The sequence below is a fragment of the Pyrgilauda ruficollis genome, unplaced genomic scaffold, assembly GCF_017590135.1.
Source record: "Pyrgilauda ruficollis isolate IOZ18807 unplaced genomic scaffold, ASM1759013v1 scaffold24, whole genome shotgun sequence".
NCBI lineage: Eukaryota > Metazoa > Chordata > Aves > Passeriformes > Passeridae > Pyrgilauda > Pyrgilauda ruficollis.
Genome location: NW_024523648.1, coordinates 11,153,386 through 11,173,154, shown reverse-complemented (window position 1 = coordinate 11,173,154; position 19,769 = coordinate 11,153,386). Strand labels below are relative to the sequence as shown.

At 38.6% G+C, this 19,769-nt stretch overlaps 1 protein-coding gene across 3 annotated transcripts in view; it reads right to left on the bottom strand.

Annotated features, from left to right (window-relative positions):
* ARID1B (AT-rich interaction domain 1B) overlaps positions 1-19,769 on the bottom strand; it is a 325,668-nt gene that overhangs the window by 289,652 nt on the left and 16,247 nt on the right. For all 3 annotated transcript variants that reach the window (XM_041469726.1, XM_041469727.1, XM_041469728.1), the window contains exon 3: positions 3,259-3,453. In XM_041469726.1, the coding sequence (XP_041325660.1) occupies positions 3,259-3,453 (195 nt within the window). The remainder of the gene's footprint in view (positions 1-3,258; positions 3,454-19,769) is intronic.

The following is a 19,769-nucleotide window of genomic DNA, read 5'->3' as shown; positions in this document are numbered from 1 at the left end:
CTTCCCTTTCAAATAGGTGTCCAATCAGTCCAGAGGCTTTATACATTTATTTGACTCACGCTGGGTTAACTGGACATGCCCTCAAAATCTTACAAAATGCTGCAGCATTCTTCAAACTGCTTAGCACTTTGTCCCATGAGGCTATCACCCATCTTCACATAACAAATCTGTATCTCTGTTGTTAACGGTCAGAAAAGAAAGCGAAAATCTCAGGCTACCATTACTTTATTCACAATCAACCTGCCTTTCCTATATGGCCATATATTTATCTAGACCCCTTTATCTTCAGCTATATTAGTGTAAAGAAATTGCCTGGATTTCAAATTGTGCCCCTTATATAAAGCTCAGTGTGTTGTGCTGGGGCTCATCATCAGTAACTCATCGGAGATGAGTTCCAAACACTTAAGGGATCTGCTTTCTCTCTTCAGTCCTTTGCAGAACATATCCTATGCCTTCCATTGTCACTTCAACATCCTGCAGTTTCCACATGGAATTTTAAGATAATCTGGGGGTTTATTTGCACCTGCATGTTTGGTGTCAAGCACGCCTAGACCAAACAGCAGTTGTAAGAGAACGACTGCAGCATTTCATAGACAGCCCTTTTAAAACTGGTTAGAACGCTGGGCTTGACAGCCATGCTGCAGATATGTAGGCTGAATGCACCTGATACCATTGCATCTTTTTCATCCTCTTTAATCTTTTACTGCTTATGCCAGAGGCCTCCCTTCCTGAGAGACTCTTCCACCTCTGGGCTGCAGGCTGGAACACACTATTCTCTGCTGCAATATGACATAGACCAGCTAACTACATCTAGGCAATTATCTTCAATTCTACCACTTTCATTAATTTTAGCTCAATCTTTAGGGTGCTGTTTTTCATCTTTATTTCTTCATTTGCAGCATCCTGCAGCAGAGCCTGCAAGTTAAAATCTGTCAAGTCCCATAGCTCTAACCTCAAGCCACAACACTTGCTGACAAAGAGCCAGACCTAACATTTCAAGGTCTTCTTCAAAATTCAAAAATCTTCACAGTTTAACAAAAAGCCTTCTTGTTTCATCCAAGGAAACAGAGCTGACACCCTCAGCTATCTTTGAGCAACAGCAAACTATAACTTAAAATAAGAACAATCTCTCCCATTGATGCTTCCCACCCTTCCTACAGTGTGGCACTTCCACCCTCATAATCCATCTACTCAGTGCTATCTCCGCACAATACTTAAATCTGAGCACAGTATGTGTTTAAGGCCCAGTATTTTTTAACCAATCAAGTTTTTGGAAGTGCCTTGTGCTTTTGATAAATTCAATGTGACACTGTAAAGCGGTCCAATTTCCAGAAAGTGCTGAGATTCATCTTCTGAAACTTCTGGCAATATTATGTATTTTATATATATATATATATGATATCTAAAGTAGGTACGTGCTACACAGTTTTAACAAGCACAGCTAGGCTCTCCTTATTTAATATTCATGTCACAGGAGTAAAAATCCAGCCAGGAATCAAACTGTGGCATCCTGTGCCAAAGACAACTTACCACTCAGCTGGTAAGTTGGCAATTCAATTTACAGACCTGCATTCCTGCATTTTAATCCTTTGTAGAAAGGTGGTAATATATGAGCAATATGAAAAGAACTGGATTCAGATCATTAGAGGTTCACAAACCAAACACACGAAGCTTTGGAGGCTGTCCAAAACAAAATCATGCCTAGGTGGTGATGTCCGTTCAATAAAAATTCAATGTCATAATTATGCTGTCCCTTTTCCCTGAAGGGCTCCGGTGCTCGGCCGGCGCTGCCGCTCCGCCACTTAGGGCAGCGCTGCGAGGAGACGGATGGGGCCGGCAGCCAATGGCGCTGCCAGGTCACTGCCTGCTGACGGGTAATTTACAATTACCAAGCAATTAGCAAATGCACTGAAAATTCCACACTCATCTCCGCGTAACACAGAATAACTCATTTTTAAATTAAAAATCTGTTTTAATAACTTCACTTTGGTTACAGATACACAGAGAAAAATAAAGCCTCCTTTATTCAATTTCAGCTCCCTTTTGCAACTGACAAAATGCTTTGCTGCCTGAATCTAGCAACCAAATACACAGTTTGGCATTTCTAACTAAATAATATCTTCCTTATCAGTAAGTATCTATTTAACAACAGAAAAGAATAAAAATTAAGACCTGTGATAATGATAGTATAATATATTTGAAACCATCATTTAATTAACTGCCTGATTAAAATCTTGTTCTACTGGACAGGTAATAACAAGAATTGGCCAGGCACCTATCTGCCAGGAGTACAAAATTTTATTTTATTTTCTATATTTAACAATAAATGGCTTAAAAATAAGCTAATCTGTGACTGGTCAGGTGCACAAAACAAATGTTCTTTCCCATTAATGATCAAGTTACTAATCTGTTGTGCTCACAAGGCAGTGTAGAGCTCTCACTGCCTACACTCACATCCCTAATTAAAAAAAAAAAAAATTAGCAAAACATTAACTTCTTGATAACCTCAGTTTATTTCTCCCTCTTGAAAACTGATGTATTTTCATTAGTACATGGTATGCACATTGCGACTGACCTTCTCAAAAAGGGCAAGAAAAAAGCACAAGAGGTGTCCATCAGCAGTGAAATCCAAGTAGATAAAAAAGGAGATCCTTACCTTTCTACACACTCTGATATATTAAAAAAACCCCTGACTTTAAAGAGTTGGTAAAAGAAAAAAAAAAACAAGAAAAACTACAGACTCCTATCAAAATGAGGAGAAAAAAGAAAACCAACCACCACCACAACAAACAGCTGATATAAATATGTAACACTTTTGTATGCACTGGACTACACTAGCATGTACTGATGTCAGCTCTAGGTTTTCATCTTACATTTAGGCGTATGTAAGCCGGAGAGAATGAGAACATAAAAACCCCTAAAAAAACCAAGAACAAAACAGCAACAGCAGCAAAGAAAAGAACCAAAAAATATGCAAGACTAAGTGGCATCAAGAAAACTCATGACATTTGACATATTTCTCTCTCCAGGAAGATACCAGCAACAAACTAAATGCTGTTCAAACTGTAAGGGATTTCAGAAAACATTCACACTGTGAACATAATTTCTTTAGTTTTAAAACAGTCCTTCATCCTCCTTCTGCACAAGCAACACTTATTTCTGACAGTTTTCTTTTGCCCCTCTGTATTACCAGAATGTCAGAAGAGAAGAGAAAGGGAGGAGGGAAACCAAAGCAACCCAGAAAAATCCTCCACAAACCTGTTGCTGTGGATACTGCATTCCTCCCATGGCTGCCGGGGCTCGGCCCTGCATTCCCACGGGATAGCGCTGGGGGCCGGGAGGGCCGTAGGACTGCCCGGCGTAGGGGCTGCTCTGCTGTGCCTGAGAGTGAGGGTTATTGCCCATGCCGTACAGCTGCGGCCTCTTCATCACCATCGGATCCATCGGACTGCCCTGGTGGCAAACACAAGCAAAGGAATATTTAAGACATGAAAAGAAAAAGGTCAGAATCGTCATGCTCACTGCGGGCGAATTATACACGTGTTTTCTCAAAGCTTTACACATCAAATATTGACTTGATGTACAAACTGGCAAAGTATCATACCCTGTGTTCCCTGATTAATTAGATGAGGTTTTGAATAGCAAGTTTGGGACTTCCATTCAATTTAAAACAACTTTAAAAAATATTTTGCTCTAAAACTTTAGGCTGTTACCTATACAGACAGAGAACAGAAAATCTCCCCAAAAAATTTCAGCTTAAGAAAGAATTAAATATGTTGCTGCACATTGATTAGCATCACTGGCCTTAATGTTAAAAAAAAAATAAAACCATAGATATATATCAAGAGAGACACAAACAGTGGACAAGTCACTTAACCTTGACAAAATGTCTGTTCTCTCACATCAGAAAAAAAAAGATAAACTGGAATGAAAATAAGGTTTCCAAGAAGTGCAATGCATACAGAACACTGCATTTCAGCATTTTCCTGTTGCTTTCGTGCACACTAATAAGTTTCCAGATCAAAAAGCAAGTTATAACCTACATTTTACATGAAAGTTTATTTGCTTCCTTAATAAACCTCAGAAAATCCAAACTGCAACCAGTGATGGAGGGGGAAGGGAGGTAAGGGAGAGAAGTTTTATTTTTAGACTTTTTGGCAGCACTTACCAAGCCCTGTAACAGTTTCAGGACAGGTGTCAACCATTGTGTAGTATTACTCTCATGTTTTATTACTGAGAACTAACTGAACCAGAAAAAACACCACACTTCGTGAAGTGCAGCCCTGTATTGTTAATATGACATCCATTTTTTGATTTCTGAGCTCTGGTTAGATTAATGGAAGAATGTGTGCTGCAGCTTTCAAAAAGCCTATCACAATCTCATCTTCATGAAAGCGGCACATACCCCCCTCCTGCTCCTCCTTCCCCTCCCCCAAAAAAAAAGACCTATTAATTCACCCAGCCAGCCCACTCCCTCACCAGGAGCAGGATTCCCTCCTGCAGCACATTTTGCACGTTTTCTTGCAGCGCACTGCTGAACAGTTTAATTTTAAAACCTCCTATGTAATACAGCTTCTTCATGTCCTTTCTGGCTATTAAATTCTGATGTAATAGTTATTATGACAATAACTAACATTTCCCACTCCCATCCCTGTTTCTTCTCATCATGCTGTTTGTACTACTAACACACTACTTTTTTTGTTCCTATCCAAAATATGCCCTTTCCAAAGTAGTCACTGCATAATGAACTATTATTCTTTCCTTACAGCAAATAAAATCCATCAAACCTCTTTTTTTTTCCCCTGGCTGTCTCCACCATCACCAATACCAATTTTCCAGGAATGTCACCCAAAACTAATAAAGTATTCTGAATATGGGCACACTACATCTGAGGAGATGGAAATGATAACCTCCTCCTCACAGGACATCTCCATTCACTTCAGAAGAGGATTGCCCTTTTTTGCTACCATAGCAAATTCCACATTCACTGCTAATTTTGGGTAAGTATTACTCAGCAATTTTCCCTTTATTGTTTGCCTGCTCTGTAGCCAGATTTGAAGTTTCTATTTTTTGCCACTAAATGTCCCCGGGTAATTTACTATTTATATTTCATACTTTTCAAAATCAATGGTTCCTCAACCACTGCAGATCACCTGATACACAACAACATTCTCAATTTTGGGTTTTTTTAAGCCATCATGCACTCTCACCACAGTTTCAACTAGAAACACAAAGGCCAAACAGATGAACTATAGATTCCTTTTTACAGTGTCCCAGGGGAAAACTTACATTTCCTCCTACAGACCACAACATTTTACCTATGTTTACTTCTGTGTTTTAATGTTCGGTGCATCACCTGTCATATTCTTCTTCTTAAACATAAATCCTTATTCAAAGTAAGTCTTGAGCTCCCTCCATTACATTCCCATGAAGCCAAACAGCACTTTTCATTGCTACCATCTTCTGTTTCAGGGTATAATTTCTAGGTCTCATCTCCAATAACCACATTTACTTACATTCAAGTTTAATTAATTTTGAGTATAGTATTTTCTTTTCTGCATCCAACTCCTAAATATAAACAATGCAGATAGCTACACAGCTAAAACAATCTGACATGATCCATTATTAAGACTACTTTCAGGTGCATATAAACTTTGCCAAACCTCAAGCATTTAGGCTGAAATTTTCCAGGGCATATGTATGCCTGAGGCTGAAATTCTCTGGAAAATTCAGCAGAAATAGTTCAGCTATGTCTTAGAATGAGGTCACAGAAAAATACATGGTTTATGTTCTCACATAAAACATTTGAAAATACGTCTTGAACACCACGCTTTGAGGCAGAGAATTTTAATTTCCCAGGGTGATACTGGACATTCATGAAAGGCAAGGCATGTGCCCCTGTCAGAGAGAGCACCTGAATGTCACCAGACTGGGAGCGCAGGAGGAATGAACAGGAGCACATGAGGGGCAGGGCAAGGCTTCTTCAGAGAAGTTACGAAGTGTATGGAAGCTGCCTTGAATTTGCCAGACAAAGGAAGAGGGACAATGAGTTAAAAAAGCAATGGAGACAGAGTGAGGCAGAAAGAGCTGAAGGGGAGAGGAGGAAACAAGGTCAGGAGGCGACATGGATACAGGCCAAAGAGTCTCTGTCCTTTGGACTAGTGACCTCCAAGCAGTGGAGCTTCTGTGTGTGTGTTGGTAGAGTCAGCCTCACCGCCAGTGCATCCTTCCTTCCCTCGTTCTCACTAGCCTGCCATCACTACACTTCTCCATGCTCTCTTCAGGTGAGCCACTCCTCTTTCCCTCAGGTAATATCCTCCAATTCAGAAAGGTGGAGGGATGAAGAGCCTCAGATATTGCTATAAATCCGGGCACCAGGGGCTACAGTGTCTCTCACACAACACTGGTATCGAGGGGGCTGTGGTCACTGGGAGGAGGCAAGGGACTTGGACATACTCAGAACTTACTGTGAACACTGGAAGTCAAGAATCTGGACCAAGGACTGGAGATACTTGAATATGATAGGGCTAGACTGAGAGAGCAGATATTGTGCCTGGACAAATTATTGGGACAATCCACAGGGATCCACCCTAGCTATCAGTGCTGCCTCTTCCCTCCTCCCTCCAAAGACCTCAGGGAAAGAACAAACAGTAAAGCGTTCTATGATCCCTACGGCTGGAGAAGACAGACTTGGTGAGGAAACATTTCTCATCCTATGCACTGGTAGGTCCTTATGGGGGGTGGCAAGTCACCTCTGCTATTCCTGATTCCCTTCAGATTAGATCTCAACCCTCTAAGCAGTGCAGCTAAAGGTGAAGACATCTACCAGTGACTCAGTGGCTGTCAACATATTTCTCCAAGGCAAAACAAAACCAAAGAGCCAGCTCTCCCCCAGGCTTCAGAAAGATTATTACTGCAGAAGTTGAGAGCTCATGGAATTAAGTTTGCCCTTGCACCATTAAGTGTGTCTCCTTCACAGATGTAGCTGTCTTTAAACCCAGAGTCACACTTCAATCCTCACAGGCAGCGCATGTGCCTGCTCCAGGTATCCACCCAGAGTAGTGTCAGCTATTGGAGCAGGGCTTCACTCACCACACAGGTAGTGAACGCAGGAGACAACTGTCCTACCATCTAAAGTAGCTGTGTGCTGCTCAGGCGAAATGGACTCTTCCTCTGCTCCCACAAGTTTTCACTAAACCAAAAAAATTTCACAATTTACCAATTTAACGCATCCTGACTTGAAATCATGGGGCTTAAATTGCAGGAAATGCTGCATATCTAGAACTGCAACAGCTTTTAAATGTGATGATAGATGTGCTCTAAAACTGTTTTCAGAAACTGTGTGTTTCAAAAAACAACCTACAGACATCAAAACCAGGTCAAACTTCCTATAACAATGCCTCCATTTTCCTTGTGTAAACATTAAAAAAAAGGGAAAATATTTCCAACCCCAAAAATGAACAAAAAAGCCCCATCATATCTTCAACACAGAACTGATTTTAGAATTTAATATGTCCATGATCAATACCACTGAAAACTCTCTAACAAAAAGACAAATTTTGTCTTAAGAACAGTGTATGGTGAGGAAGACCTGGAGCCATACACTCAACAGAAAGAAGAGCTGCTCATCAAGTACTGTCCCCCCCTTACAGCAAAGGTAAAAATTTCAATGTAACTTTTTCTGGCTTTAATGTATGCACAGTTTTCAGCTTTATCATTTTTGTAGACTTTCTGATTTCATTCTTATAGCAAGACTTTCATCCATGACATTTTGAAAACTTATTAAGAGAAGTTGCTAATTGAGACATATGATAATCTTATCTGAAGGTTCCTTTAACATTTATTAAGTTCCAGTATTTTCTTTAACATCAGCTCCAACAGTTTTCAAAGACAAGTTTTCAGTGACAGGATGATTATGAGATGTATCAACCTCTTTATGCCATAGGGATCATAACCCAACCCCTCCACAAGTGCTCTCGAACATCTACCAAAAATGACATCATTGCTCTAACTGCATCACATTCCTCTAAAACCCAGCATGCACGTTTGACTATGAATGGATGATGTGTGTATTTTCACATCTTCCATGCCTTTACTTTCTATTACATGCTGTAATGTAAAGTTTTAATCACTTATTAAATTCTATTTTAGTATCATTGTAGTAAGTGATATCCATTTGTTTCTTCTCCTGCCTTTACAGAACAGCCCAATTTTTATCTAGTGCTGTTTTACTCCTAATACACAGATTACCATTTTGCCAGTTTATCTAGTGTTTGCTCATGCTATTTTTTACTTCCATATTCTTCTAGGCAAGCCTAGATGGATTCTGCCTTTTGCTTCTTACTCCACACCTCCTCTTCAACTTGCTGCACTTCATTAAAACTGAATAGATCTGCAGTTCCTCAAAATACCTCAGTCTTGTTCTTTGCTTCAGTCCACAGAAATACCATAATTTATAACCCCTTTATTATAGCACCTATCTCATGTCAGTATCAGATTCATTTGCACATGTACTATCAGGCTTTGTAAGAACAGAGCATTTCGTAAGAGTTCCTGCCTATTATGTGCCTCGTGAGCACTTTAAAACACCCAGTGGAAGGTTTGCTTATGGTTTCAACAGGGCCAAGGTTTCATTCCCAGTCTTTAGATTGACAATACAACCATTAAGGTATGACACTGAAAAACCTACCCTATTTACAAATAGTAACTGACAACCTTTTTCTCATACCTGCTCCCTTTTTCAATATTTTGTATAAAAGAATACATAAAATTGACATTTTTGCTATATGCAGAAGTGAAAAAATTAATATTCTACACCCACTTGTAAACTCGGTACCACCACCACTCCTGCTCTCCTCCCATCCAAAACAATCAAATAAATCATCTCACCCTGAAGCACCTGGAGATTCAATTTTGCCTTTGCTAAAGTGATAAAAAAATACAATACCGTTTTCTTTAGTCATTTAGCCAGTGTTTTCCAGTTACATCATCTACACTCAGATCTGAGGCAGCTTGCACAAGACAATAACTTGAGAAGCAGTCTGACCAAAACCAGCTCTTACTTTTAAGGCATTACTGATGTTATGCATACATTACATATATATATCCACTACTAAGCCATCAATTAGTGTTTCACTTCTAACAACAAAATGTTTATTTGAATGATATTTATGAATATGAACAACACCAGTCACTGTCCTAAAACACAACTAACATTTCAATTTAAAGATGCCACAAAGACCCTCACCAGTGAAATCTCAAGACAGGGAGGAGTGGGAGACACTTTAACAAGGTCACAATGGGATTTAGATGTGAATCCCATTCAGCTAGTGCTCTTTTCTATAAGGCAGACACAGCAATTCACTAGAAGATGAGTATTTACATGAGAGATGTAACTACTTTTCAAGTGAAAGTGTGCTTTTTTGTTTAAACAAAAAAAAAATTGAAAGAGGCATTAGTTTGGCTGACAACAGCAAATGCAGTGATTTAAAGCAACTATAAGCCACAAAGCATCTCAAGTAATGCTCCATCATTTGTGCCTGTAACAAAACATGAACTCAACACTCTCAAGTAGGCTTCCCCTCAAACTCTTAGAGCCACGAATACAATAACTCTTTGTTTATTCATTGATCTGCAGCCAAAGCTTCTGTTTCCATATTAAAAAAAAAAGAAACAAAAAAACCAAAAAAAAAAAAAAAAAAAAACCAAAAAAAACCCAAAGCCTTGAAACCACATAATAAGTAAAGACAGCTGACAATCGGTTACCGACATTCCAAGGAAGACAGGCATGGAGCTCTCAACTCTATGTCAGGCACCAAGTCACAAATTTATCGCTAAAGATAATCACAAGTATTCACTATAATACAATGACACAGCTGGCTTGAGGATGGAACTGCAGAAAAGATAATCCACTGCTAGAAAATGTCATCATTTGTATGAACATGTACAAGGACGCCTCAGCCAACATTTTTACGTGACAAAAGAGGGAGTATCAAAACAACTCTCATCAAGTGTGTTTCAATATCCATTTAAGAAAGTTGCAAGCAACTATTAAAAAAGTATGAATGTACAGCATTGAATTCTAACATTAATAATAAAGTCTGAGAGGTGACTAGTAAACATGCCTACTATTTTTTTGAAAAAGGAAATCTACTGTCTGTTTTACTAAAATTTTAATTAAAAAAGGCAGTTGCACAAACACAGTAAGTAATAAGCAAAAACAAAAAGCTGAGTTCAACATAAGACTATGATGAAAGAAAATCAAGTAAATGAAGAAGCACACACTAGCAGAGTTTTAATATAAATAGCCATTTTGCTTGTCTTAAAGGCTCTGCCTTACTGTCTGATTTCAGCTGCAAGGAGAGATCAGACAGATTATTTCCCACTCAAAACAGAAAGTAAGTAATTAACAACGTGGAAAAAAAAAAAAAAAAAAAAAAAACCAAAAAAACAAAGCTATGCCCCACAAAGAATCAACTACTACTTGCCTAGACCATTTACAAATAATTTATGCAAGCAACCGTTTCTGCAGGGTGAGGTAGAAGGATATACTGTTTTCTGCCTTCTTCTGAGCCCTCTTTAACACACACAACCCAAAAACACTAAGGCCTGTGTATCGGCCATTTATAATTTTGCATATAGATAAAACTAAACAACTACTGAATGAACAAATCACAACAAACATAGCAAAGAAAAGAAACCTGGTTTTAATGAAGTGTACATAACTAACCTCTTCAGTTGCCACTACAACTGCAATCAAAGGTTAAGACAACATCAAGAAGCAATTATACACATTAACACAGCTGATGGCCAAAACAATCCTAGGTTTCTGACAAGTTCACATGGATGTACAGCCCAGAACCGCTGCCCCTCAAATTGCCTTTGTTATTGCCAGCTACTGACAGCTAATAGGTTATTCTGAAGTGAGCTTAATGTGTGCCATCTGTCCTCATCACACCTGAACATTCAGTTTTCTCCTGTAACCCACTCTCCTAATATCAAACTTTTTCTGGGAAGTACCCAGGAATTATAGTCCTGTCTTTAGATTTGTCTTCTCCAACTTGGATGCCCTACAAAGAAGAATGTCCACTTTTCTTCAGGCATACAGAAGCTTTACTCCCCTCCTCACCAAGTTTGCAGTAATTTCTAGTGCAGCAGAATTCAGGGGTTCTTTAAAATGTCTTCTAGCAAACCTATCTGTGACTATACAACAGGTCACTCATTCCAGCTGCTTCTCCTATGTGCCACCAGATTGCAACCACACTTTGGTTACTCCAATCCACAGCCCAGTCTGAACCTAGAACTGCCTGTGTTGGATGGTTTTGCACCAATACAACAGCTTTGGCACTAGAGCACGGTCAGACACAGGCAGAGCTCTCAGTCTGGCATCTCAACTGTCAAAATCGCAACCCCCAGCAGGAGAGCAAGGCAGATAGCAAGGGAAAATAGTAACCTAAAGTTCTCAGGCTAGATTTACCACCGGATGCCTCAAAGCTTAAAGGCCTCCTCAGCAGCCAAGGCTATGGCTCAACAAGGAAGAGAAAATCCATTCATAAACCCAGAAAACCAAGTTTAAAAAAGCAAAGCCCCACCCAGAATACCAGTTAGTTCTATTTTGTCTGGCAATGAGGTTCTCAGCTTCCTAGACAAGTAAACACCTTCACTCACTGTGCATGGCTGCCATCTGGAACTCAGAAAAAAAATTCCCTTACCTACTTTGTACAGCTCTTACACAAACACGGCATTAGATGGACAGAAAAGGATGTACTAAAAATAGTGCCCGTCAGCCAAGGAATAGAGCACTGCCCTGAGTGGAACGAGGGGAGCTCTGCAGGAAGGCTGCCTGCAGAGAAGTATTGCAGTAAGAGGGGGAAAATGCACAACGTCCTAAATATAAGTGACGGGGGGAGGGATGTAAACGGAAAAAAATCCCACATCCACTTTAAATTTTAAAGAAAAAACTTCCTAAACTTAATATTCACCTGGATCTGAATACACTTTTTCAACTACTTGGCTTTATTCACAGATATAAAATTAAAAGTTAGATGCATTTAACTGCTGGAGAGAATGCTAGCTGAGAAAGTGACATTGAGGACACTAGGGATGACAGAGTACCCACAAAAAGGTATAACCAATCACATCTAGGTCACAAGCCAAAAGTACATACAGTTAGCTGCAGATTTTTTCCACTCCCAGCGATATATATAGTTCTATATTAACACACACACACATACACATACACACACACACACACACACACGCAAAAAGAGGTGCTGGTCATATATCCTCAGCATTTATGGCAAATTATTAATCAAGTCCCACCTGAAACAATTTGTTAAATTGATTTTAATCACTGGGCCTCTCATGTGAAGCTTTGTATAATCAGCATTTCATTTACAAAATTAATTGCCTGATTGATTCTCAAGAGGCAGTAGCTGTCATTACACTGCTGTCATAACTTTTGAGTAGGGGTGTCACAACACTGAATTCTGACAGTATGAAGAGCACTGCTATTTAAAAAATGAGGGCGGGGAGGTAGGGGGGAAACAAATACAGTGATTTCACAGAATTGCTCTTTAGCCCGATAGAATGTTAAAACCATTTCCCAGCAGTTTCAGCCAGCCTCCCTGTTTTCCATTCATTGAATAATGTGCTACTCAGCTATTCAGTATCTTTTCTTAGAGGCAGGTTCATTTAATTCAATTTTATCATAGTTGCGGTTGCATAAAATGAGTTTGTTGTTGAATATACAAAAGATTTAATCACAGGCCGCTCTTAAGGTTATTTGTAGAGCAAAGTTTGACTTTCAACACATGGAACTTTTTTCCACATCCTAAACCTTCAGGAAAGCTATTTTCAATTAGGTTTTTTGGGGTTTTTGCCACTATTTTTAAACAAAGCAAAGCAAACCGTAACTTTACAGAACTTATCTAGGAGCTCCTTTAGAAAGCTTTTTTTTCCCCCCTTGTCTTATAAGCTGTATATAAGCCTTGGAGCCCTGCCAGAGTAGGAAGCAAAGCTCCTATATTTGCTGTAGTTACTCCTATACCCATCGCTACTATATTCTTGGAAAAGACCTGTGCTCCGGAGAGGCGGCGCAGGCCAGCGGTTAGGGCACTGAGTCATGAGACAGGACTTCTATTCCTGGCTCAGCAGCTGACCTGATATGCAAACATGAGCACAACACTTCACCTTCCTGTGACTGGGTTTTCACTCTCATAACAACAAGTGTTATATGCACTTTTAACAAGGAAAGACACATGAGGACTTGGGGGAGACTGGGCAACTTATTGGGCAACAAGAAACAGAACTAGGAGTTGGGAAAGGTAGGCTAAGGGAGGAAAAACCCCCAAACCTCTAGAAGATTTTGAAAAGGAGAAATTGTATCAACAGGCTGCAACAAGGTACTCTAGACTTTCAGAAACCTACATTCCACAGAAAAAAGGTCCCTAGAAGCACCTTAAAAAGGAGTCAAAAAAAGAGAAAAGATGATCTTAAATTTCTGCTGCTGTATCACTTGGAACTGTGATATATGCCTTTGAAAAAAATCACCTATTTCTAAGATAAGCTCAAAAATAAGCCCCTGAACTGCTCAAATTCAGCCTTATACACTAGATTTCATCAAGTGTTCATGAATGAAGCAAATGTAAAATTTCTAGGCCATGTTCTGAGATTACACTATTACCAAAAAAAGAGCAAATGACAACTCTTCAAAAACTGAATTATACTTACTGCTGGTATTTGTAATAGACCTCACCAGAGCAATTCCAGAATAAATCAGAGCCCAGGTAACACTAGAACCTAGCAAATACTCTAGACAACACAGCCTCTTTTCCCTTCCTACTCTCCAGTTCTTGCTCTCCTCCCTAACTACTGTCAAATATTATCTTCCATTCTTCCCTGCAAAGTGCTCTGCCACTTGAGTGGCTTTATGCAATTTTCTTCCCTTTTTGCAGGTGTCTGAGTTCATGATGAATAAAACTGGGGAGGAAGTGAGACACGGACGGGGGGCACCTAAACAAGTATCATTGACAAAATTGATAGATTACTGAAATAAAGATGCATGAAAGACTAAATGAATGGAAAACTCCACCAGGCAAACAAAAGCAATTAGCTGTTTTCCATTTCCATAGCCATAACACGAAATTTCAACTAAGGGAGGTTCAGGAAGTTCTGTCCACACTGAGAAATATTTGCCAGAGTTTTAAGCTATATCCTTCTGCCACACCAGCAAGAGTTCAGAAAAACGAAAGAATCAGTCACCCTATTTACAACATGGGATAACAGACTGGGACACTAAAAAGCAGTGTAAAGCACTAATTTTCTGTATTGGTTGGTTTTCAGCTTCACAGCAGGCAGCTTACTGATTAATTGAGCATCTTCTCTTTTCAAGCCTAACTTTTTCTTTTTTTTAATAGGTAAAAAATGGTCTTAATTAAAATAAGAAAACAGGGGAAAGCCCTTAGCTAGAGCCAATATATGCAGAATTCCTAAAAGCATATATTTAGCATCAGGGTAATTGGAATGCAAACTTAGCTCTATAACAGAAGCCCTGTCACTTCTTCAACTGCCAAGAAACTTCTCTTGTAACATATTTTCTATATTAAAACTGCTTCCTGTAGAGGCTGAAAAAACTTGGTTGCAAATATTGGTGCAAAATTTTAAGTTACCTGGAAACAAACCAATTCATCTTTTTTTTACCATCATTCCATAATGATCTCTGTATCACATTGGTTGAACATTGCAAAAATAAAGTGTCCCAGTTAGAGACACCCCAGCAGCATCAGCTAGCTCAGCCCAAGGGTCCGCCACAAACAGATAATCAGTCTGGAGCTACACACCCATTTGTGGTGCTGGAGCAACACAATCTTGGTGAGTACCTGCCTGTGATTATTTTTCATTTATAACAACCTTTCTCATCAACACAAACACTGTCAGCAGCATGGAGCTAACTTCCTGGGCAGGAGCAAAACAAACAAAAATTCACCAGCAACAGGTGATTTAAAGCACCAGAAAATGGGGAGGGGGGACAGGTTGTAAGTAGCTAAAATAAAAATTAAAATAAAATCACCAGAACAAATTACAGTTATGAGTGGGAATTTTCATTATTGACTGAAAACATTAAATAGTTAAGTTATAAATTAGAAGAAACAGTAAACTGAAGGTTGAAACCCTTGTATCACTTGAGACAACAATGTGACTAGAAACCATGAATCCACACACATGCCTACAATTCACACCCGCTCTATTGTATAATGTAACTGATTCCCAAGTATCATTTTACAATTCTGATTAGGTCTTACAAAAATCTTGTTTATTAAATTGCTTTCTTTAGGCATTCATAACTGCTAATTTGTTTCCAACTAAATCATGTATCATCTGAAAAAGACTTTGCAACAGCAAAATGACACTACTGGGATTACATTTCATCTAGATTTTAGAATTAAAAGGACAAAAACCAGACAAATTATAAATTTCACTTTGAAGGTAGTGGTGGTAACACCCTTCAAGTAATTCTGAAACTACTAGTGCACTTAGCATGTAGCAGCTGTACTGAAACAAACACAGCAAGTCAAAAACTCAAAAGTATTAAGGAATCTGTTAATCCTTGAATTTTAATTTCTACAATTAAAAAAAATTGATCAACATATATGTACTTATACAAACATTTTGAAAGCAAAATAACTTTCTGTTAGTATAATTTAAAAGCTATGCTGATTTTAAAATACTGTCAGCTCTAATTCCTACACGTTTTCAACAAACTTAAAATTTTGCAGAAATTTGGGAATGACTTCCAAAGAACTCTAGAGAAATGACCTCCAAAAAATGTATCTCAACGTTAATATAAAGCTCACTGTGGCTCATTCAGAGTCATAAAAAAGTCAGACCTGGGTTTCAACCAGGTCAAATTCTGGTTTATCCTATAGCCTTCACCTATTTCTCAAAACTGGTAGAAGTCAAAAAGTCTTCACTACTCTTCTTGCAATCACAACAAATGGGACAAATTCTTAGAGAAATCCTGGCAGACTACGAAACATCCCAGAGCATCTCAGCTCCAACACATGCGTTTAACACACATCTAGGTAAATGCAGAAATAAAGTAGGATTAACCATGGGTATGAACACCTCTGCAACAAATCATGTAGGATGTTCAGAATTAAATGCACAGATTTAGTATAACTACTATCCAGAACTTTCAGCTTCTATACAAAGAAGATGTGTTCTCAATAGATGACCATAATTTTCTTTTAATATCACACCATTTAAAATTAAATTAAAACTCAGCATGTGAGACATATCTGGCCTGACAAATATGAAAGCAGGAAAGATGATCAACTTCTTCAGTATTTCTCATCCAAAAAAATTAACAGGAAACCTGATAATGCCATATTCATAGAACTGCCTTCCCTCTCCCACAGCAGAAACCATTATATTTTCAAATTCTCTCTGCCTGAAAACTCTTGGCTTCTTTCCACTTCTATGCCCACCTCTTATTTCCCAGTCCTTAAGAGAGCCCACATCAGCCATCAGGCAAAAACACCAACACAGCTATCTAAACGCACTTCAAAGAAACTTCTTTATTTGTTAGAGAGGATCTTCAGGATTAATGAGTGCCTTTGGGCACAACCCAAAACAGAGTATTCCCAACTTCCTAAAATTACTAAATCTAGAACAGAAGTAAAATTAACAATCAGATTAGATTGGAAGGAAAGAGAAGGGAATCACTACCTTCATAAACACTGAAGCAGTACAGCTACAGGAATCTTTTCTGTAAGTCTGAATAAGCTATTTCTGGGGGCAACAGCTATTTCAGTATATTTACATCTAAACCTTCTCCAAGGCGGCAACTTACATCAGCACCTTCCTGCAGCTGTTGAGGGCTCAAGACAGTGCACTCAGTCAAAATCACTTGGCCTAGTCAGAAAAGGTCATTTAGCAGCAAAGACAGATGTTTCTCAGCTGACATAACCAAAAGGGAAAATGAAGCAAACAAACCCAAAGACTCATTTTAGCAACAAGGTATCTGCAATTCCAATTTCAGGTATTGTTCCCTTTAGAAAGATGCTATTCATCTGACATTCATTTGCAACCTTCAATTTAGATTAAAGAGCTGCAGATACCACATGTAAAATTCTGAAACATATGTTCCCTTTATTCTTCAAAGAATATAAATCTTTACTTAAGGCCACACTGTTCACTTCATATCTAACCTGACATTTCAGCTAAACCCAGCTCTTCTGCTGAGTACTATCATTTCTTGAACACATTCTTCCCCTTCTCACTTCTACCCTCCTACCCACAGTTGTTTTTCTTTTTTCTGCTCAGCTCTTTCATGCAAAAACAAATTGAATAAAAAAAAAGGAAAACTGAAACTGATTACACACCAGAAATACTGTCAAGTATGAAAATGAAATGCTACACATTTTTAAACCAAACTGCTCAATGCCAAAGAAGAGGAGACACTGGTTACAAAGCCAACACAGAAAAATAATCATTTCAGGAAGAAATACACCTGAACAACTGACAACCAGATAAAATTAAAATGGGATATCACACTCAAAAATACACAAACATCATTGGACTATTTTGACAGAAAACACGGAGTTTCCAAACAACAGAAGTAACTCAGAAACTTGAAATAATCCTGAAGGAATTCATATATCTTCTCACACCAATTCTATGTAAAATTCAGCTTGCACAAAGCTTTGGGGAGAGAAGGGGAAAGAGTAAGTATAAATAATTCTTTTTTGCTCAATCTGTTACTACTACAGGACAGATGAACATCTGCCATGAATGTTAGGTTGGCCTTACACTGTCTCAGAGCTGACGGATAGATTAAACGACCTCTTAGTGTCACTTCAAGCCCTGCTCTTCTATGATTTGGAGGTTATTACATCACCTCTATTTTATTATAAGGTTTCTCCCATTTCTGCAATTTTTCATTTAAAGTCATAATCCTCAATGTCTAGCAAAACTAGACCACATGGACATTACAACACTACAAACATACTTAGATACATTGATAAAAGAAAATCAAGGGAATAGAAAGAGGTATGTTTTTCAAACCAATATTTTCATACGTAAGAATAAGTGTTTCTAAGTAATTTATGTTGGTGTTTGCAGCAACTGCAAAAATACTGTGAAAAATGTTTACATATTCCTGGTTTTGGGGAGATGCGAAAGTAAGGATGAGATGAGCTGTGTGCTAAGCAGCAAAGGAGATATGGGGAGAAGAGAACCGGAGAAGATGGCCAACTTCAAAGCACAATCCATGTGAATACCTCCCTCTAGGTACCCACCTTTGAAGCATGCAAGAGACATCACCCCTACCAAACATACCTTCTAGACATCATCACCCTTCTCCTGACTACACTGCACACCAACCCTGCACCTTCCTCTGAATCCAGTTTGAGTTGCTCCTTGCACAATTTGTGCCTAGCAAGTCAATTATGATCCTGTCTTGTGTAAAGATCAATAAATTTCAGCAATTCTCCAAACAATTAACATTTTTGGAAGCAGTTTTTTCAACTTCATCAAGGAAGTTTCTTTCTGTGATCCATGGAAATACATGCAATTAGAGCCACAGCACAACAAAACTCAAGGAATAATGAGAAACAGCAGACAAAAAGTGTCCAGCACAGAACTCATTAGGCAGCCACACACTATTCCACCTGTTGTGCTGTACACCAAATACTGGTAAAATCACAGGGGGGGCGAAAATGCAGATATATCCAAGCAGCTAGGAACACGAATTCTGATCCCTCTTTATATCCTATTGTTATCCACAACCCAGGAAGCTGTTAATTGGCCTAAGTAATTGGTTTAAATACCCAAGTCCCATTATAAAAATATACTATAAAAATGCTTAGACACTTATCACAACCAAGAAATTCTTAACTAAAGTTCAAAGCTGAAAAGGCACAAGGGACTTGTCTACACTGAAGTAAAAAAATGCATAATTATACCAATATAACTATCTCAGTGTGGAAACTTTCTCCAGCATAAGAGTACCCTCTCCCTCTTAAGCTTACGTGGCTTGGAAGCAGAGTAAGATAAACTATAAAAACTCGTATTCTGGTATAAGAGTGTCTCCATAGGGAGTTATATTGGTATAATTATAGCATATAATTATAGCACATAGTTGTACTGTATAGACAAGAACTAGATGCCCAGTCCACATATATTTTCTAGCAAAACAAATGATTATCAAATTCCAATAGAGGCACATAAAATACTTAGCTTTTATTTTTGTTTGATGCACCTTCTTCATTTTAAAGTGATGAATTACTTCAATTAATCTTCCTTGAAAATGCTTTTCTCTCTGCTATTCTATATGGTAATAGATTGTTCTTCTGGTGGAGGCATTGTAAACTAACACTTTGAGAATGTCTGCGATATCTCCCACACTGATTTAGGCTCTCATATAAAGCAAGTGGTGAGAAATCAGGTACAAGAAAGGAATAAGGTGCTGTTTACACATTTGACTGTTAGACTCGCACCTTTTATAGTACATCCCCAGCCACTTTAAACAGTCAAGTGCTTCAATAATTTAGTCTCTATCCTTCTGACAATTTCATTCTCACCTCATTTGCTATAGAAGTTAAAACATTTCAGCCAACCTTGAGGAAGCCATGCTTCCTCCTCCTCCTCCCGCTATACACACTGGGAGGAATAGTACATCTGAAAATCATGCCACTAGTTGAACCTCTAATTATAAGAGAGAACCTAAAAAGAGACACAAACTTCAACACTACAAAAGACTCCTCACA